Consider the following 21,707-nt stretch of genomic DNA (forward strand, 5'->3'; position numbering starts at 1 on the left):
AATTTAACACCCAGCTCAGCTTGATTCTCGAACAGTTTAGCTAGCAAAACCAGAAACAAGGCAGTTGTTTCAAAAATATCACACAACAATCACTCCCGATGATGATGCACGAGATACATAATTGCACGAGCCACAGCGAATCCTGCAAATTCTTCTCTGCACTGTAAAGATGTTCATACTGAGCAAAAGGTGGATAAAGAACATTTGTGGAAATTGATCATCACTAATTCTACCCCAGGTCTGCTACAGCATTTTAATCCGGCTCGGCAGTGTAAAGACAGCTTAAGTTAGCCTAATGTTATACAATTAATGAGTATGTACATAACGTTACTTGTAGAACAACCATTTTTTATTCAGTAAATACTAAGTGTTATAGTTGGCGTGGCCCAGGAGCCAACTGACTGACGTCACACAGGCGACACTGGTTGGATCCGGTTGGATCTCTGGGAAGTGAGGTCCAAGAACACACCTGCAATTACCGCTTCTCGCCATTGGTACCGCCAAAGAGAACGAAACTGAAAACTTAGAGATTGTAACTTTAAGTAATATATTACACTGAAAACGGGTTTTTATTAGAAATAAGTAATTACAGTAACTTAAAAGCTAACGCGTGTTAATAGAATAAACTCATATTTCTGGATAGTTTCGATAATTCTTTAATCACTGAATTAACCCAAGTTCAAGTTAAATACAGTTAGTTGTAATCTCACCTTCAGGCAAAATATTTTCCATGTAACCTAATCTATATGGACATTAAGGTTTTTAATCAGTGATTTCAATTAAATGTTACAGATTTCATTCAACCTAAAATCAATAGGAACATGGTCTTTGAAAGGCATTCTCTGGCAATGTTGATGTCCAGAAGGCAATGAAGTAATAAAAGTTTCAAAGAAGAAGAAACTCCAGGATAAGCTGGGTTTTGTAAACATGTGCAAGACCCTCTGTGTGAGTCTAATTGCCCCACAGATGTTTCCTTTGATGTTTGTAGAGAGGAGAGCAGAGATACAAAGCATTACTATTGTTAAAACAGAACAAGCTACTTAATCATAAGCAACATTGCCTGGACGATGAGCAAGTTTGTCAGATCAAATTATATTGGCTTTTTCTTAAAGGTGATGATATAAAAACTACATATCCGACAATATTCTGCAAACCAAAAATCTGTAATCGGGCTAAATCAATGCGCCCCCTCATTTTGAAAAACCGTTAAGTGAATCACAGAAGCTCTAGTTGAGTGTGCATCTTTATTTCATGCCTTTCTTTGTTTACCATTCAGCTGAAAAATTATGGATGTCTGTATGCTTTTTATTTTACATGTATCACCCACTCCCACCCAATATCCATTTTTCACCTTAGATTTAACCAGGCCTTGGCCATAAGCTGTTCCTATTGGTGCAAAATCATTTGTCAATTCAAGAGCTTGCAATAATAGACTGCATCCATTTTTTGTTTTTTATTTAGTATGAATCAGTATGTTTGGAATACATATACTGTATTGTATTTTGACAAACTATGCAAGACAACTAATCCATTTACCTCAGTACGGCTTTATTTGTATTAATTATTTACACTTTACGTGACCTGTTGCTATGGAAGTCTAGTGATCTCACAGGGGACATTCCCTTATAAATGAAGTCATTCTCATAAAAGGGATGCATTTGGTGCTCTCTCACGCAAAGGAAGCTGTATAGCCAATTTACAACTGAACAACAAGATTTTTCCTTTATACTTGTTCTATGTTATGAATTGATTGACTTTGACTTCAAGGGTTTGAAGAGATGACGTGATCAAAGAAAACAATGGATATTTTGAAACATCAGGAACTCAATGCACCACAATTTTGTTATCCATCAGTTAATGGATCCTGCATTAAAATCAGTCAGACTTGGCCAGCTCAGTTTATCTTGTATATTTTCTTTGTGGCAGGAATGATTTTCACAATTCTTGGGAACTTGGTTGTTATTATTTCCATTGCTCACTTTAAACAGCTCCATACACCAACAAACATACTGTTGATGTCTTTGGCAGCAGCAGACCTGCTACTTGGAATGGTTGTGATGCCCTTCAGCATGATAAGATCTGTTGAGGGCTGTTGGTACTTTGGAGATGCTTTCTGTTTACTGCACTCCAGTTTTGATATGTTTCTCACCTGTGCATCCCTTTTTCATCTGATTTTCATTGCCATAGACCGCTATCAGGCAGTGTGCAATCCACTGCATTATTCTACAAGAATAACCATCCCCATTGCATGGCTCATGAGTGCTCTGAGTTGGGTAATTGCAGGTGTATACTCCTATGGTCTTCTTTATTCGAAGGCTAATGTAAAAGGGCTGGAAGCACATATTGCATCGATGTATTGTTTGGGTAATTGCATTCTGCTCGTCAATTCTTTGTGGGGTGTCCTGGATAGCTTAATTGCATTTTTTCTGCCTTGCTCTATTATGATGGGTTTTTATGCCAAAATATTTTTTGTGGCCAGGGAGCATGTCAGAAAGATTGGAGACATGAATCATCAAAAGCATTTGAATGAGGAGAATAAGAACAAACTGTCTCGAAGTTCTGAGCGCAAAGCAGCAAAAACCCTGGGAATTGTTATGGGGGTCTTCATTCTTTGCTGGATGCCTTTCTTTGTAAACTTGATAATTGATCCGTACATTAACTTTAGCACTCCTGTAATCATCTTTGACGTGCTTGTCTGGCTAGGTTACTTTAATTCTACTTTAAATCCTATAATCTACAGTTTATTTTATCCTTGGTTTCAAAAAACATTTAAAATCATTGTCTCTTTGAAAATATTAACTCCAAATTCTTCAAATATTAATCTATTTACTGAAAGATAATTATAAAACAGCTTCATGTTTTGCATTTTTTAAGAGTGAATCTTTGTTCCAATCTCTGAGTCAGCCAATATTTGTACCTTGTTCACACGTCTCTTAATCTAGCCCTATTCTTCTGCTATAGTATTGGAATATAAGAGAATGTTTATTTTACGTAATATTGTCAGTAATCCTAAAATACTGGTTCGCCTCGTTTAATGTCAAGATAGCAGCTGGACACTATGCTTATTGTTCATATACTGTTAGTTACCACAGAACCTGAACTTTCAGCCTTCTAACTACAGGTTCAGTAGCTTAACTACTGTAATTTTATTTGATAGTGTAGTCTCCACAACCACTATCTCGCCAACTTACAAAAATTATTAACAAAAGCTCTTCAAAATAATACAGGATTATAGGCAGTTTAAGTTATATATTACACTGAAAAATGGTATGTATTAGAAATAAGTAATTACAGTAACTTAAAAGCTAACACGTGTTAATAGAATAAACTCATATTTTTGGATATTTTCGATAATTGTTTAATAACTGAATTAACCCAAGTTCAATTTTCACTTGTTGAATGCATGACATTGCATTCAGTGAATGAAAGGCTCTGTTGTCGATAAAAATGAATCAACTATGTTTCTAGTTTTCATACTCAAATTTTTGTATTACTTTTACTTTCCACTGTGTGTATGTGCATGCAGTATGTATATATTGTACGGTGAGCTCCATAATGTTTGGGACAAAGACACTTTTTTTATCTTTGTCTGTACTCCACAATTCTTGATTTAAAAAAAAAATTCACATATGGTTAAAGTGCACGTTTCTCAGCTTTTATTTAAGGTATTTTTCTACATTTTGCTTTCACCATGTAGAAATTAAAGCAGTTTTTTAAATAAATAATCTTACATTTAAAGGCATCATATTGTTTGGGATAACTGGCATCACAGGTGTTTCTAATTAGTCAGGTGTGTTCAATGGCTTCTTTAGTGCAGGTATGAGAGAGCTTTCAGTGTCTAGGTTTGGTTCCAGTCTTTTGTCTTTTGAGTCTGTTATTGGTGTTTATCAACATGAGGCCCAGTGTTGTGCCAATGAAAGTCAAGGAAGCCATTATGAGACATTATCGCACACACGCACATACACACCCACAAAAGATTTGGAATCTCAATTTTAATAAAGAAAATTGGTTAAATTCTCATTTTATCCAGAATTTTGCAGCCCTAGTCAACATGGAGCAAAATCCTTAAGGAATGTTTCCAGCACCTTGTTGAATCCATGACTGTTCTGGAGGGGTCCTACTCCTTACTAGTTAGCTATGTCAGAGTATATGTTACTGGATGCAAAGCCTAGGGTGTTGTTGACTATCGTGTCTTGTTTGGGCTACATTGTTTGTAATGGGTGAGAAATTGGCAGCCTATGTTTATATGGTGCTGAACTTGCTTGCTGTCTCCAATCCTATATATATAGTATCTACATTTGGTATCCAACATCTTCTATGTATTTTGTTTTTAGTTGGGCTATTTTTTCAAGATTGGATGATGATTGGGTGGGCTGAGTGTTTTCAAATCTGGCAACACAGGTAAAAAGTAATCTTTCTAGGTATATGACTTAAAGTGACATGCTGTTATTGCATCTGAAGCCACAGGGTAGGACAGTGGTTCTCAGACTTTATCCTGGGGTATTACTGTTTATGCTGGTTTTCAATCCAACGGCAATTGCCATCCAAGTATTTTAGCAAGCTGTACATTTTTCTTAATTACGCTTTTCATGTTTAGACAAATTATAGACCCTCATAACTGACATTATGTCAGAAATACCCATGCATGCCATGAAGAATAAAAGTCCCATATTCATACTGGTGAATATTACAGCACAGTTGCAGACGGTAAAAATGTACTAACTGGTCAAATTGAAGACTAAGTTGAATCGATAGACTCCTAATTCAAAGAAAATTATTAAAAAACAAATGATAACAAGCCAAATGTATAGTATTGATAAGTTTGAAGGGGAATTTAAATTAAAATTAGCTGTCAGCCAACTCTCTACCTGTTGTGAGTGCAGAGATATAGCCCCAAACTAATGTGCATGCTCCAGGTACCTGCTTTACTGAAGATTACAACGGGTGGATGCTTACAGTCTATCAGCAGGCATCAGACAACAGCAGTCACAGGTTGTCACTCCTACTGAATACAAATGTATGTTGGGACTGAGCATTACTCGGTAGCAGGCTAGCTACTTAAGAAAACAATTCCGGGTTTATGTGTTCAGCTTACTTAATTGATTAAATTCTACTAAATTCTACTAAAAAGAAAATGAGAAAAGTGTGGCAAATTGCAAGTGTTTACCATGACTACGATTCAAATAACTGCAGTTTATGCAGTTGACTGGTAGCATGCAATTTCAGACATGGTTACGACTTGTGCAATATTTAGTTGTCGTAATAAATACGAAAAGAACAGACGTTTTTATAGAATACCAGTAGTGAGACAGAATGAGGAAGAGACAAAGGTATTAAGCCAGGCAAGGAAAAGTGGATGGTTGACATTGTTGACATTCCCTTATAGGATAGTTGATACGGATATTCACCATATCTACGTGAATACATTTCAATAAATTGTCTCACAAAATTGTCATGCTTGTCCCATGTTAATTCATTTATTGCCGTTTTTATGGCTTTTCTATATGACACATCAACAACGAAATGCACAAGACCTGCTTGACTTGTCATTTTAGTGGAAAAAAGACAGAAGTAGCATTACCAGTTCTTCTGGCACTTAAAAATGATATGTTTTCAGTGTAGGGTTTTTGGTCACTTCTTGTGTAGTTACACTGTCTGCCATGTTTGGGTGATTACCTCAATTCGGATTTGGGTCAATTACCTCATTCTACTGCAAGCATGGATTTAAATATGTTTAGTTGTTTGTTCGTCAAATTTCTGTGTTCTTTTTAAAACACGTGCTTCTTATACTTGAGTAGCAATTGCAATAAAGCCTATAAGTAGCCTATAATTAAATTATTGTATGAATGGGTCATTATGTACGATGGGAGATTTCTTTTGCTGAAATTGCGTACTATAACTTGCTATGTTTCATAGAACCAAATTTCCTTTGCATGTAGGCTTACAGTCTCTGGGTGAAATTCTTAACCCCTTCATGCAAGCACCCTAGTGGCTAGGATGCTCACTGAATTGAAAAATAAACAAGAGAAATTCTTGTGTAATTATTCCATGTCACTCTACTATCTACTCTAATAGCTTTAGTGCCATTTTTCCTTGTTAAATGTGACATTAATAACTAGTTTATTGCATGCACCTCCACAACAAACAGTCCAGACACTCAAACTTATTTGAAAATACTGTAGCCTGTATATTATGGATATTACCAGGCTATATAGGGTATGCCGTTGTTGAACCCACCCACTGAATTATGTTCAACTTGCGACCAGATTCGAACTTGTAAAAAATTTGACCTTTCGAAAGAATTTCAACACGCAACCAAAATTTCGACATGCGAAAGGTTTCACAAAAGAATTTTGCTTTTAATAAAATATATTTTTTAATTTGCATAATAAAGACATACATTCAACTCAATAAAGCATTAGCTAGTTAGGCAAATGTTAAATTGTATGTTGTCTTGTATAGTTTCCTTAGATTTCGTTACATCAAAACCTTTATGATTTGAATTTATAATGCACCTACCCTGTGAAGCAAGCTCAGGACTTGACTTGAATGAAACTGAAATGAACACATTTTGTGAGGAGCTTTGGTAGTATACAGAAGTATTTGAAATGCACATTGTGAATGATATGTGAAACAATGCACTACCCTCAAAATTGACATTTATAAACTTTATTTCAGCATCCTTGACAAAAAAAATAAATAAATAAAGATAATAACTAAAACAAAACATTAAACTGAGTAAAATGGATTGACAGGCACTAATGAGAAGAGAATCACTGCTTTCTCCAGCTACTTCCATGGTTTTGTAATTACATTTCGTTCAACCTTGATGATGATGGTCAATGTGATCAACCAGATTTGTAGCGCTATATAACTGCATTTAAAATTTTTTAAAAGTCCTTCAAATAGATGATTTCATACAAATGGCTGGCTGTAGTTAATATGTTGTTGTAAATGCATGAAATTGGGGTATGGGAATCCGATGTTGGGGCCTCACTAGCCTTTTGTTTTGGGCCTCCAAATCCTTACATTCACTGGGCTTTGATAATCTCCCAGACAGCCACACAAGATGGATGATATAAAAAGTACATGAATATGTATAACTCATTTTTGATAAAAAAAGTCACTTGGATCCTTCTTATTCTCGAGTCCAAATATCCATCAACAGTCAAGATTTCTCAGAAATTTATATAGCTTAATGTATATGTGAATTTATGTAAGCTATTTATTTTTATATCATTAAAACATTGTTATAATATCAATTCATTGTTTTAAAAATCACATTTTTGAAAAATGCTGCACTGTTTCATCTTACAAAAAGCTTTAATTGCAATTTTGTGATTAGAGAAGGTTTTTTACATCTCTGAACAAATATTTAATGATGAAGAACCCCTGTGAAAAACTTGTCCTGATAAAATTATTTTAAACACTTTCTGGAACCAGGGATAGAAAAGTCCATAAATTAGTGGGTTACAAGTAGAATTAAAATAACCCAACCACATAAGAGCATCAAATACACTATTAGGAGTCGAAAAATTAATGAAAGGATCTACAACAATGGTTGTAAAAAATGGTAGCCAACACAACAAAAAGACCCCCATTACAATGCCAAGTGTCTTTGCAGCCTTTTTCTCTCTTTGTTCAGACATACGGTTCTTGTGGTTATTTATTTCTGCTGTCACTGCCAAGCTGTCATTTATCTTTCTGGCATGGCTTCTTGCAACATAGAAAATCTTTAGATAGAGTGATGTCATGACTGTTCCTGGAATGAAAAAGGCCACTAACGCCGCTACAACTCCCCATTCTTTGTTGAGAATCACAAAACAGGTGCCTGCACAGGAGTTCATCATGATGAACTCCTCCATGCCGGCTAAGTGAACCTTGGAGAGAAGCACGCCAAAACCAAATCCAAAAGAGAAAATCCAGATGATGGCAATGAGGCAGGCCACTTTTTGCATGGATACCAAGCTTTTGTATTGAAGAGGCTTGCAGATGGCCCAGTATCTGTCAACAGAAATTAGACAGAGATGCAAAATGGAAGCAATGGACATCATCATGTCAAAACTAGAGTGCATCTTGCATATAATTTCTCCAAAATACCAACAGTTTTCCACAGATCTGATCATGCTGTAGGGCATAATAAAGGACCCTAAGCAGCAGTCAATACATGCTAAAGAGAGGATGAGGAGGTTTGTTGGAGAATGGAGCTGTCTGAAATGAGAGATGGAGATGATGACCAGCAGGTTCCCACAGACAGTCATCAGAATGGTGAAAGCCATGAACATGTACATGGCCGCTTTGATAATGATCAGTGTTTGACTTCGTGGGCAGGATCCTTTCAGATATGGGAAGCAGTACTGTGTTTCTGCAGAATCTCCTGTCAAGTTAATACCCAGGCTCTTCATCTCTGGAGACCCTTTAAACTGCTTCCTCCTGTACTGTACATCATAGAAATTTTCTTAAAATAAATTTCACAACTCTTGCCTAAATAAACACCTGCATTATCGATTTGCATTATTATTATTTTAATATATACTCAGTGACATTATAAAAAGAACTTCTGGTATTCATTACACATTCAAACATTTTAGCATTAACTAAAACCTTAAATAAGACAAACTGCATTGTCTGACTACATAATACCAATACTACTACTACTACTACTACTACTACTACTACGACTAATATTATTATTATTACCAACAACAACAACAACAACAACAATAATGTACCCTGCCTCCTTTTTTTGCTACTTACCTGTCAAACTGAATGACTAGTACTGGAAATAAGTTTGCCACATTTATGTTAAGATTTATGACTTATTATGCTTAAGGTATCTTTAAATGATTTACAATGAGTATGCTTTCCTTGATGCTATGGATGCATTTTATGATCTGACTGCTTATATGTACAAACATTCAGCAAAAGGTGACACCCACATCAATGACATGAATAATGTATTGGGGAAGTGATGTAATCTGTGGTAGGGATTTCTTCTGGTTGTTGCTCTTATTGAATTAATTAATTAATTAATTACCAAGGAGACGATTAGAGGGGAGTAGTTTTAGAGACATCGTTTTTATTGGACTAAGAACGATACCACAAAAAATACTGTTTGGTTCTCATTTATGATACAGTGATGAAAAAGCCATGAAAAAGTATTTTCCCCCTTCCTAATTGTCTTTATTATTACAAATTTGTCATACTGAATGGTTTCAGATCTTTTCAGATTACAAAATGTAATATTAGACTAAGGGAAACTGCGTAAGCTCACAACTAATTTTTTAAGTATTATTATTTAATTATAATTTTATTTATTTAATGAAAAAACACCATATCACCCATGTAAAACAGTAATTGCCCCTTTATTTATATGCAATCAACCAAACCAAACCAAATTAACTGATAATTAAATTCAGCTGATTGAACACAGCTGGGCTTGATTGCAGCCAGCACTTTTGAATCTAAACCTCACTCATACTGAACCTTACCATCAAAGTAGTCACCACAAAGCTATAATGTGCATCACAAGCACATTAAGCCGTGATCAAAGGAAATTCCAGACGTGATTTGGAAGAAAGTTGTTGAAATATACCAGTCTGGAAAGAGTTACAAAGCCTTTATACAGCTCTGGGACTCCACTAAATCACAGAGAGCCATTATTACCAAATAGTGAACACTTGGAACACTGGCAAATGTTCCCAGGAGTGGCCTACCAAAATTTCTCGAAGGTAGCAGCAAATATTCATCCATTAAGTCACAAATGATCCCAGAAGAACACCCGAAGAACTGCAGGCCTCGCTAGCCTCAGCTAAGGTTGGTGTTCATGACACCACAATAAGAAAGAGGCAGTGTAAAAATAGGATTCATGGAAAAGTATAAAGACAGAAAACCACCGCTAACCAAGATAACATCAGTGCCCATCACACATATGCAAAAAAAGCACCTGGATGCCATTATTGAAGGAACAATGAATTCTGCTCTGTCCCAGAAGTCTCAAGGACAATGTCTGGTCATCATAAGCCAAAGTGTCACTGAGTTATTTAGCAAGACAATGATCCAAAAAACTGAAAATCAAGTTGAGATCTGAATGGCTGAAAATAAATCTAAAATTTGGAGTGACCTGACTTGAACCCATCAGAGATGCTGTGACAGGACCTGAAACAAGCAGTTTATACTCAAAATCTGAATTAAATCAGTTATGCAAAGAAGAGTGGGCTAAAGTTCCTCCACAGCGATGTGAAAGCCTGATGTCAAATTATAGTGTTTGGTAGCGCTTATTGCTGCTGAAGGTGGTGCAACTAGTTATTAAGTTAAAAGGGCCAATTACTTTTTCACATGCGTGATATGGGTGTTTATCATTATATAAATAACTATTCAAAATGTTTTTTGTGCTTTCTCACTTTCTCTTTGTCTAATATTACATTTTGTTCAAAGATTTGAAACCATTTAGTGTGATAAATGTATGTGTGTGTTTGGGGGGGTTCTACAAGTCTCTGGAACTCTACTCGAGGGATGGAACACCATTCTTCCGAAAGATATTCCCTCACTTGGTGTTTTGATGATGGTGGTGGACAGTGCTGTCTGACATCATGGTCCAAAAAGCTCCCATAGGTGTACAATTTCATTGAGATCTGGTGACTGCAAAGGCCATAGCACTTGATACACATCATTTTCATACTCATCAACCATCCAGTGACCCCTTGTGCCCAGTAGATTGGGGCATTGTCGTCCTGAAAGAGACCACTCCCATCAGGATAGCAATGCTTCATCATAGGATAAAGGGGAGCACTGAGAATACATTAGTATTGATTTGCAGTGACCCTTCCCCCTTAGGGGAAAAATGAACCCAAACCATGCCAGGAAAATGCCCCCACAGCGTGACAGGGCCACCGGACCCCCTCACTATAGGGGTCAAGCATTCAGGCCTGTACCGTTCTCTTGGTGTACACCAGACATGTACACCCAGAAAGGGTATTTTGCCAATTAGGGTACAGGGGTTGATTTGCAGGTATTACAGTTACCTGCAGTGTGTCAGCACAATGGTATTTCACATTGCCTAAGTTGCATTGGATGTGAGGTATAATTGCAGTGCTTTTGCAGTTTTCTACAGTCATACTACTATGTGTTTCAGGAATCCTTAGGCAGAAATGGTCAGTCCTATTATAGTGAAACATATTGGAAAAATTACAAGAATGATTTTATCATTCTGAATGCTGCTTCATGTGTTACAGTTTGCAGGAGAATAACATTTTCTCACAATTACTTATGCAGTTGGCAAGGTTTTGTTTAGGACGTGCTGTGAATAGCACAAGTACATGTACATTAGTTTCATTATATCTAGGGCTTGGGGCTCCGGGAGTGGAATTGCATGGTTGGCTGCTGGACGAGGTTGTTGACTCCCCTCTCTGGACCTCAAGGACTGATTAAACAAAAATCATGCAATATAGCTGGAGATGGGGAGGTGCAGGGACAGAGAAAATTCTTTATATGAATGAGAGGAGGTACATATGGCCATTTTTACCCACAGGGGAAACTGGTGTAGCTAGTTATGGTAATTGCATTACGGGTTGTCTGAATTTTTTTCCAGAATATTTTTAAGCAATAACTCCAGATAGTTTTTCCTTAGAACTAGATAAGCAAAGAGAATGTGACTGATGATAAACAGGCAAGTTTCTTGCAGGAACAACTTTGTTCAATTCAATTTCCATATGCTTTGTGATTCCTGTTGTGTCTACTTGTAGACCGAATACACATATTTGTTTGCCTACTGTAAAGTGATTGCTTAATTTGTTGAGACAGCTTGTTTTTTTTTAAATTTAGCATGTACATAAATGCAGGAAACTGGAGGCCCTATTAGGAATTCTGGTTTAGGTTCACTGTTAATGACGGTCCAGCTTTTACCAGCTTACATGCAATTAAAGGTTTCTGTACAGTCTCTGGTGTAATGAGGTGTTAGCTCGGGTCCAGCAAAGTCTTTCTTTGGGGAGGTTAGAAATTTTGAAATGACTGCAATGGGCAGATTGATCAGAGATTTGAACTTATTTGTTTTAATGTTTTAATGAACATTGCAATTCATTTTAAATGATTTTTTTTTTAGGAACAGTCAATTTATTAAAACCATATTTTAGAAATATGCAACACTGTTTTTTGTTACAAAAAAATCTATTCATAATTGATAATGACACTTTGATTTAGGCTTATAAAATGTTTACTCTGAGGGTGTCATCAAGCTCATTAAAGAGCAAGGGAGTTAACTTTTAGCTTCATTATAGTTGTATTTGCTCCTTTGTCATCCATATTAAAATGATTCATTTTTTCAGTGTGAGCCACTTTATTTAAAATGATCTGTACCAATATTGAATGATGAAGAACCACTGTGAAAAACTTTTCCTGATATAATCATTTTAAACACAGTCTGGAACCAGGAATAGAAAAATCCATAAATGAGAGGGTTACATGTAGAATTTAAATACCCCAACCACAGGAGAAGGTCTAATACAAAAAAAATATTAGGAAAATGATGGAGTGTTTCAATAATAACTGTGAGAAAAAATGGTAGCCAGCACAACAGAAAGACTCCCATGACAATGCCAAGTGTCTTTGCAGCCTTTTTCTCTCTTTGTTCAGACATATGGTCTTTGTGGTTATATACTGCTCCTGTCAGTGCTAAGCTGTCATTTATCTTTCTTGCGTGGCTTCTTGCAACATAGAAAATCTTTAGATAGAGCGATGTCATTACTATTCCTGGAACAAAAAAGGACAATACAGCTGATCCGACTCCCCATTCTCCTTTGATAACCAAAACGCAGTTCCCTACACACGGGCTCGCCATGACGAACTCTTCCAGGTCAGCTAATGGAAAGTTTGAGAGAAAGACCCCAAAACCAAATCCAAAAGAAAAAGTCCAGATGATGACAATAACACAGGCCACCTTTTGCATGGTTACTGAGCTTCTGTACCAGAAAGGCTTACATATGGCACAATACCTGTCAACAGAAATTAGACATAGATGTAAAATGGAAGCAATGGACATCATCATGTCAAAACTTGAGAGGATTATGCATGCGGCTTCACCGTAATACCAACAGTTTTCCACAGTTCTTATCATGCTACCCGGCATAATGACAGCCCCCAAGAACCAGTCGATGCATGCTAAAGAGAGGACGAGGAGGTTTGTTGGAGAATGGAGCTGTTTGAAATGAGAGATGGAGATGATGACCAGCAGGTTCCCACAGACAGTCATAAGAATGCTGAAAGCCATAAACATGTACATGGCCGCTTTAATAATGATGAATGTTTGACTTCGTGGGCAGGATCTTTCCAGGTGTGGGAAGCAGTACAGTGTTTCTGCAGAATCTCCTGTCATGTTAATACCCAAGCTGTCCATCTATGGAGACACTTTCAGCCGCTTCCTCCTGTACATCATTAAAAAAAATTGTGTCCGTCATAATCCTAATTCTTGCTGAAATACACATGTACAGTGAGCACCATAATGTTTGGGACAAAGACACACATATTTCTTTTGCTTTTGCTCTGTACTCCACAATTTTATATTGATGATCAAGCAAATCACATATGGTTAAAGTGTACATTCTCAGCTTTTACTTTGGATACATTTTGGTTTCACCATGTACAGCACTTTTTAAAAATAGTCCCCCCATATCAGGGTGCCATAAAGTCTGGAACAAATGACAGCGCAGGTGTTTCTGATTAGGTGTGTTCAATTGATTCCTTAGTGCAGGTATAAGAGTGCTTGATGAAACCAAAATTTATTTAAAAATACCCTTAAATAAATGTAGCAAAGAGCAAATCAATAAAATTATGTTTTTGTTCCAAATATTATGGCACTCACAGTATTTTTAAAGTACTATAAATTAGCAATAAAATTATAAATACAAATTTTTCATTTATAATATCATGAAACTTCTTACCTGCAAAATTGACTATGTGAGTATTACTGAAAATCTGTATGTTCTAGTTGCTTCACATGTAGTTCAGTTGTTTTTCCTCTCCCACCTAATACCTTGTTAGATTTAACAAGTCTTCATAACTGATATATGTGGGTGAATTCTTTGAACCCATAGATGTAAATATGTTCCAGCAATTTTATATCCTCAAACATTCCCCCAATGAGGCCACATCAATGACATAGGTGACGCATCATGGAGGTGATGTAATCTGTTTACCTGTGAAACTAAAAAACAGTAGGTAACTCTGATCCAGCTCCCATGGGATGGATCTCTTCCAGGTTTGAAATGTGTTGAATTTGTAATGTAGTACTATTGTACCTTACCATAAATTATCTGGAATTGGTTTTTGTTTAATAATTCTTATTTACTTTCACAACTAGGACTGCATATGAAAAGGTATGGTTGTCTTCACATGTATTGTCTATGTCCTTTTCATAAATATAATATGTACTAACTGTCCTTTGATGATAGTATATATTGTTAGGGATGCATAATATATCAATCAGCTGATGTTAGTTAAAATTTTCATTATCGGTATTGGTCAGATGAAGCTGATGCAAAACCAATAGTTACTTCTCGTGAGTCGTGACTGGAAAAAACAAAGACATTGCATGCTAAATCAAATGCTTTTATTCAGACATTTAGAAAACTATGAAACATTAAAAGTCAATCATATAACTATATACAATGAGTCCATATTTTTATTTTCTACTGTAAAAAATTCCATGTGTAAGGGGCACTAAAGTAGAATGCAGATTGACCTCGATTGGAGTAAACAGTGGGAATAGTAGGAACCAGCCAATCAGAACACATATGATATGTAGTATTCCAGACCAGAAGTGAGGATAAATACTGAGCAGTCTGAGCATGGCTTTGTAAAAAAAAAAAAAATAGCTGAGGTTTAATTGCAACATATTTGGTAAATTATCAATATGAACATTTTTTTGGTAAGCTACAATAGTATTACCTAACTGTTTAATAAAAGTTCAGCAGACTGAATTCAGTCAGAACAACAGTACAATTCAGTATCATTAGCATACAGATGATAATTACAGGTGTTCAGGGATGCAACAATGTTGTTGATATAAAACTGGCCCCAGGACCAAACCCTGGGGTACGCCTTTGGTAATATGTGAAAGTTGAGATCGGGTCTCACCTACCTTTACACACTGATACCTATCAAAGAGATCATTTTGAAACCACATACAGGTTGTAGGATCCAAACCAATACTGGATAACCTCTGTAACAGTAATTGATGATCAACTGTGTCAAAGGCTCTGGATAAATCAACAGAGTGCAACACTGTGCTTTCTACTATCGAGACCATACATAATATCATTTAAAACCTGCAGAGATTGTGCTGTACCTGGTCCTAAACCCAGACTGAAAGGAACTCGGCATGGAAGAGTGAGACAAAAACTATTTGAGTCAGTTTATCAATGACTCCAATATCAGTTATCATTTAACTTATCAGTTAATCATTATTATTAATAAACGCCAATGATCGATAAAAAAAATTGCGTGAAATTTGCATCCCCAGTACAGACCAAAATTTAGCTGATTGCTTTAAGATGGACCTTTTTGTCACTGCATGATTCTCTTTCTCAGTCTGAACGAGAGAAGTGAAGGAACTGGTGAACAAATCCAGGAAGGAATCCTTTAAAGGAACTGAATCAAACGATTTGTGTCTGTAATGCCCACCATTAAATCAAGCTACCTTGCAACCAGGCCCAGCTACTTGCACAAAGTCCTGAATGGTTGTAGCTAGAAAATATAACAGCAGGAAGAGTGCAACGTCCCATGTTCTTAACTTTTGATACAATGCTCTGTTTCTGATGATTTTCAGACAATTATGAATGTACTTGAAGCTGTAATGATTTTCTAAAGATACATTTATCATGGTTTTTGAAGGCTGCAAAATTTGCTCCCAACATATTGCTTTGGAAGCCATGTCTGAGGTTGCAACAAAAAGGTATAAGACCTAGCCATTGAGGCCATTAGATGTTGTCTAACATTTGGCTCTGCATTTCATTACAGCCGATGAGCTCACCGCTGTTGTCTGTATGAGGCTATGGGGTGGCCATCGCTGGCCCTATGTCAGTATTTTATTCATTTACTATACGAATAGTAGTATTTTATTTATTTACAAGGCTCTCCTTAAGAAACTTCCATATTATCTCACCATGCGGTTGTTAGCATTACATTAGACACACCCTGAGTACAGACAGACCTAGGTAGAACTTAGCCTGTATGCACCATATATGTGGAATAAACTCCAAGGTACACTTAGACTGAACTTCCTGAGACCACTCAGCCAGTTTAAAGCTCTGGTGGCTGGCCAGATTGTAGAGGAGAGCATATGCACCTGTTGAGTATAATGACTCAGATTAAAATAACTTTTGGTACGGATAATCTTCTCTGTTCTTTTTTTTGACTGGTTGTTAATTAGATTTTCTGTTCACCAGTTTGTATAATGTAATGGCTTTTGCCTATTGTTATTGTTACAATTTTTATTTATATTTTTTATGTAACCAGGGCACTATTCATGTATAAATAAAGGATGAATAAATAAATAAATTCATAATTTTTCATTTCAAATACAATGTGCTGGAGTACAGGGCCAAAAACAAAAACAAAAAACAAAAATGTCACTGCCCCAATATGCTTGCATTTAACTGTATGTGCTTGCATTTGCCAACTACTTTTGTTCATGTGTACGGAGATGAGATGCTATTACCTGATGAGTGGCAGAATAACTTGCTGACTGAAACTCTCCTCCCCTTTGCAACACTGGGAAATTGTGGAATTCCCACTGCAGCCTCCAGCCAGACTGAAAAATGACTGGTTTTCATTCTAATCTGTGAGGTATGCCACTATACCAAACGATGCTTTAGCTTGAATGTCTAGAGGATTTATATGTTTTTGGATGTTCTGATGTTCTAAGCACTCATATTTTACAAAATCCCATGTGTTGAGTGCAGGACCAATTCAGTTATGGGACCATCAAACGATCATTAAAATGTAGTCATACTTAATTTTTATACATTTTCTATATAAATGCTTAACAAAGAAGAGCCATTTTGAAAAACCTTTCCTGATATAATAATTTTAAAAACTTTCTGGAACCAGGGATAAAAAAATCCATAAATGAGAGGATTGCAGGTAGAATTAAAGTAGCCCAACCATATCAGAGCATCAGCTACACTCAGAGGAGTAGAAAAATTAATGAAAGGATCAACAATAAGGGTAACAAAAAATGGCAACCAACACAACACAAAGACTCCCATCACAAAAGCAAGGGTCTTTGCAGCTTTTTTCTCTCTTTGCTCAAATGAATGATTTTTCTTGTCAGTTACTGCTCTTGGTGCAGACAAGCTGTCATTGATCTTTTTGGCATGGCTTCTTGCAACATAGAAAATCTTTAGATAGAGTGATGTCATGACTGTTCCTGGAATGAAAAAGGCCACTAAAGCAGCCACTACCCCCCACTGTTTGTTGAAAATGAGAAGACAGTTCCCTGTGCAGGAGTTCATCGTGATTAACTCTTCCATTCCGACTAAATTAACCATTGAAAAAACCACTCCAAAACTGAATCCAAAGGAAAATAACCAGGTGATGACAATAAGACAGGTTACTTTGTTCATGGTTACTGAGCTTCTGTACCAAAGAGGCTTACAGATGGCAAAATACCTGTCTATAGAAATGAGACAGAGATGCAAAATGGATGCAGTGGACATTGTCATGTCAAAGGCAGAATGCATCTTGCATGCAATTTCTCCAAAATACCAACAGCTTTCCACAGATCTGATCATGCTATAGGGCATAACAAATGACCCTAGGCAGCAGTCTATGCATGCTAAAGAGAGGATGAGGAGGTTTGTTGGAGAATGGAGCTGTTTGAAATGAGAGATACCGATGATGACCAGCAGGTTCCCACAGACAGTCATCAGAATGGTGCAAGCCATGAACATGTACATGGCTGCTTTGATGATGGTCAGTGTTTGACTTCGTTGGCAGGATCCGTTCAGGTGTGGGAAACAGTACTGTGTTTCTGCAGAAACTCCCGTCAAGTTAAGACCCATGTTCTCCATCTCTGGGGACACTTCCAATTTTTGCCTAGATCACATAAATATGTGTATTACAAATTTTCACATTTCAGATGAACATGTTTTATTCAATTAATCAAAGAAAATTACATTCCTAATGTAAAATGCCATGTATTTGTCAGGGCTGCAACATTTTATCAAAATATTACATACACAAAAATGCATTAACAATACATGTATTTGAGATATGTACTCCAGTTAATGTTATGTTTAAATTCTTACCTGAGAAAACTTTTCCAGTTAATATGATTGTTCAATGCTTTAACTACTTTTTATTCCTGTATAGTTAAACTAAACAATTTACCTGACTGATCATTAACATTAATACTCACAAAGATTATAGCTTCATTTTGAGCCATCCACAATATCTGCCTGCGCATCAATGACCAGTATTTCCTGGTCAGACTGCTTATATATCCAAACGAGAAAGGGTGACACCCACATCAATAACAAATACAGTATGACGCATTTAGATATTCTTTATATGTGAAATATGTGGGATGTGCACATCTACAGTCACAAAGAAAAAAAACAAAACAAAAAAAAACACACAGAAATACACTTGGGTGGTATGGGTGTTTGATAACATTTTTCATTAAATAAATAAATAAATAAATAAATTTTAATTTAGCTTTTTTCCCCACTGGACAATTCAGTTTCACTGGAAATTTCAAACCCCTCGTGAAAATAAATAAAGCTAAACTATTTTATCGTATAGCCGTTCCCTTACCCTTGGATTGTGATTTCAATTAAAAAATCGAATGTATTTTTCTAGTTTTGCTGTTTTCTTGTGAAATAAATACATGATGCGTTCAGTGTAGTTATTCATACCACAGATATGTGGGTTAAGCCTATATTTATAGAGACTATATTGTTGTTTTTCAATTTTTGGGAAGTATTTTATACAAGTTAAAAGGGCAGTTATGCCACCTGACACAAATGATACATCAAAGGCTGTTCATACTATTGAAATAGATTGCAGCAGGGATATGCTAAAAAGGAAAAGAAAATAGACTGAAACAGATGAACTGAAAATAAATGAAAATACATCAGTAATATCATGGATGACATCAATCCACCCCTCAAAGTTCTCTTGTGTACTGATGACAGATGATTGGCCCTTGCTGTTGATCTCCATACAACCAGACCAAGATTGATGGTCTTTTGATTGTGCAATGTCAATCTATTGTATTGTGTCATTGTATGACACATTACAAGCTGTGCAGAATATATTAAATCCGTCTGTGTGCGACGTACCAGGCAGATACTGGTGCACTCAGTCATGTAGAAACGCAACATATGACTGTCCACCATGTTTACTCTCCTTCCTCTCCATTTGTTCTGAATAGAAATGGCTTTTATGAAGGTCATTGTATGCTTATTGAATGATTAATCAGGTGATTGTGCCTATGGGTTCACCACTAGGATATACATTGTATTGCATGTTATCGTGTTTTGATCCTTTTTTTTTTTTGGTTGTCCAGCAAGCATGGGCAATGACTTTCAGAGAAGGGAGATAAATATTTTATGGAAATGATTTTTAAGAACAGGAAGCTTTGGTGATTCCAGTCATAAGAATACATTACTCGTTTTCATTAGTACAATTTTAATTTTAGAATTTAATTCACATTTTTATACATGGTCTGTACAATAAAGCTCAAGGAGGTAATTAAATATTTTAAGTATTATTTCATGAAAACAATAACATTCTGTGCTTTGTCCTTGTTGCAGTTCCTAAACTTCCAATATTGTCATCCATTTGGTGGTAGGAAGAAATTTCTAATTGAAACATTAAGTTAATACTCAAGAGGCCCACACAAGGCTAAATCATCAGAATAATCATTGGAATTCTGTCAAAAAGAAGTGGAAAATATGTATTATATCACTTATGCAGAAGGAGCACTGCAACCGAAGGGTGTACACAGTGCATTTTACTACAGGCCTCTACAGTACATCTAAAAGCAATATGAAACTTATTTTAATTGTGGCAATGAGGCTCCATATATACTCAACTTCCCCCTGTACCCACTGAAATTACATCACTTCCTCCCTGCTGTCTTGTTAGTCTAGCAGCCAATTAAACATACAGGAGAGTAGCTCTGTCGCCCCTGACAGAAAGAGAGATACATTTACACTCATACGACTCCGACATAATACAACACTATATTCCTAATTTACAAACCCTTGAAACAATTACTAGTAAACTGACGTTGTAACCACGGATAGGCCTAAAATTTCTAAACTTTAGCGTTGACAAAATTTCCCCAAACACCAAAGCTAAATCAGAAGACTGTAATTGGCATTGTTTACTTGCTGCCTGAACTTCAATTCATGCATATCATTGTTAACATGATTGGAGCCTTAAATATTAAACCTTAAATATAAACCCATTCAACTACTGGCCTATAATTTGGGACTTTTAAATTATAAGGCAGGATTTATCTGTGTCAAAGTGAAAACTGACCTTCCTATTATTTAAAATTCTGATAGTTCCAACTGGAACCAACTGACGAAAATGAGTATGGAAAATTATTCAAGAAGAGTTAACTTGGACTAACATGTAGAACCCAGAATTCTAAATGATGGCATACTCAGTCAGGTCCATGTGTTTTAAAGGAGTTCTACATCATGAGGAAAAATCAGTTTTTCCTATTTTGAGGGGAAACAATCTAACAGTGTTACCAACAGAAAATCTAAGCTGGAATTCAAAAATATTTGGCACACACACACACACACACAAAACTTTTCATTGGCTATATATTTGCTTAAAAACATATGATTCAATGAAGAAAGCAAAAGGTTTTGCATCATCCTTGCATTGCTCTAAGCAAATATGATGCAACATTCTATATAGTCTCATTGATTCAGTGTAGGAAAATTAGCATGTTCAAATGACTGCAGAAGTATAATTACAGTATCTACATTTTTCTTAATGTCAATGATTTCACTGTGTTAATATTTTTATAATTTACCATTTCCAAAAACTGAATGCAAGGGGATATTATATAATTATTCTTATTGATAACATGACTGCAGGAGACAGACAGTTTACTTTAAAAGCATTAATGGTTCCCAGTGTGCCTTTATCAAGAGGCACACTGGGAACCATTAATGGTCTTTTCCAAGACCAGCTCACATGATTACGTCAGTTGGACCTATTTTGATTAATCTGCTGAGACCGCACCACATACATCCACATAAAGCTGCTGTTTTGTTGGTCTGTTTCTTGCACAAACCAGAGGAACCAAGGGACTCTGTTAGCACCTCTCTGCAAGGTTAGCCTTTTAATGATGACTTAACTCTCAGTGGCAAGATGTCAGTACATGCAGTCCTGTTAAATGATGTAATCATTTGCTGTCCTGCAAATGTCTTCTCTTTAGTGGAGAGATTGAGGGAAATTTGAAGACTTAATACTATTATGTTTGTGTTTTTGTGCCCTTGCTTTCTTACAATGGGCAGAACAGATAAATGGATTTGTCTAATGAATGCCCCACGGGTACAGGCATAAGGAACAATCTGTGTTTACGAAAATGCACTCACAGATTTTTACACAGAATGGGGAGTATTTTTGTGAAAACAATAATGCTCTTACAAAATGACCAATAAATATCAGTTGTCAGACATCCT

The 21,707-nt window shown here is 36.1% G+C and overlaps 4 protein-coding genes across 4 annotated transcripts; 1 reads left to right on the plus strand and 3 right to left on the minus strand.

The window, feature by feature from the left end:
* Window positions 1-1,687: 1,687 nt before the first annotated feature.
* On the plus strand, window positions 1,688-2,840 carry LOC118230391 (trace amine-associated receptor 13c-like). The gene has a single exon (XM_035423376.1). The coding sequence runs from the start codon at window positions 1,800-1,802 to the stop codon at window positions 2,838-2,840; it is 1,041 nt and encodes a 346-aa protein (XP_035279267.1). The 5' UTR covers window positions 1,688-1,799.
* Window positions 2,841-7,300: 4,460 nt separating this feature from the next.
* LOC118230395 (trace amine-associated receptor 4-like) lies at window positions 7,301-8,769 on the minus strand. The gene is made up of 2 exons (XM_035423393.1): window positions 8,758-8,769; window positions 7,301-8,438 (listed from the first exon to the last, which is right to left on the minus strand). Exon 2 carries the CDS (start codon window positions 8,403-8,405, stop codon window positions 7,356-7,358), a length of 1,050 nt encoding a protein of 349 aa, XP_035279284.1. The 5' UTR covers window positions 8,406-8,438; window positions 8,758-8,769; the 3' UTR covers window positions 7,301-7,355.
* A 3,424-nt stretch (window positions 8,770-12,193) lies between these two features.
* Window positions 12,194-14,070, minus strand: LOC118229381 (trace amine-associated receptor 3-like). The gene is made up of 2 exons (XM_035421293.1): window positions 13,935-14,070; window positions 12,194-13,418 (listed from the first exon to the last, which is right to left on the minus strand). The coding sequence occupies exon 2, from the start codon at window positions 13,388-13,390 to the stop codon at window positions 12,335-12,337; it is 1,056 nt and encodes a 351-aa protein (XP_035277184.1). The 5' UTR covers window positions 13,391-13,418; window positions 13,935-14,070; the 3' UTR covers window positions 12,194-12,334.
* Window positions 14,071-17,012: 2,942 nt separating this feature from the next.
* On the minus strand, window positions 17,013-18,060 carry LOC118230208 (trace amine-associated receptor 4-like). Its single transcript, XM_035423021.1, has one exon. It carries the CDS (start codon window positions 18,054-18,056, stop codon window positions 17,013-17,015), a length of 1,044 nt encoding a protein of 347 aa, XP_035278912.1. The 5' UTR covers window positions 18,057-18,060.
* Between the last annotated feature and the right edge of the window lie 3,647 nt (window positions 18,061-21,707).

This window comes from Anguilla anguilla, chromosome 6 (genome assembly GCF_013347855.1).
Source record: "Anguilla anguilla isolate fAngAng1 chromosome 6, fAngAng1.pri, whole genome shotgun sequence".
In the NCBI taxonomy this organism is placed as follows: Eukaryota; Metazoa; Chordata; class Actinopteri; order Anguilliformes; family Anguillidae; genus Anguilla; species Anguilla anguilla.

Bases quoted from the DNA above. Each gene is read 5' to 3' on its own strand.
- LOC118230208 (XM_035423021.1), bottom strand. From the start codon at position 18,056: ATGGGTCTTAACTTGACGGGAGTTTCTGCAGAAACACAGTACTGTTTC.
- LOC118229381 (XM_035421293.1), bottom strand. From the start codon at position 13,390: ATGGACAGCTTGGGTATTAACATGACAGGAGATTCTGCAGAAACACTG.
- LOC118230395 (XM_035423393.1), bottom strand. From the start codon at position 8,405: ATGAAGAGCCTGGGTATTAACTTGACAGGAGATTCTGCAGAAACACAG.
- LOC118230391 (XM_035423376.1), top strand. From the start codon at position 1,800: ATGGATATTTTGAAACATCAGGAACTCAATGCACCACAATTTTGTTAT.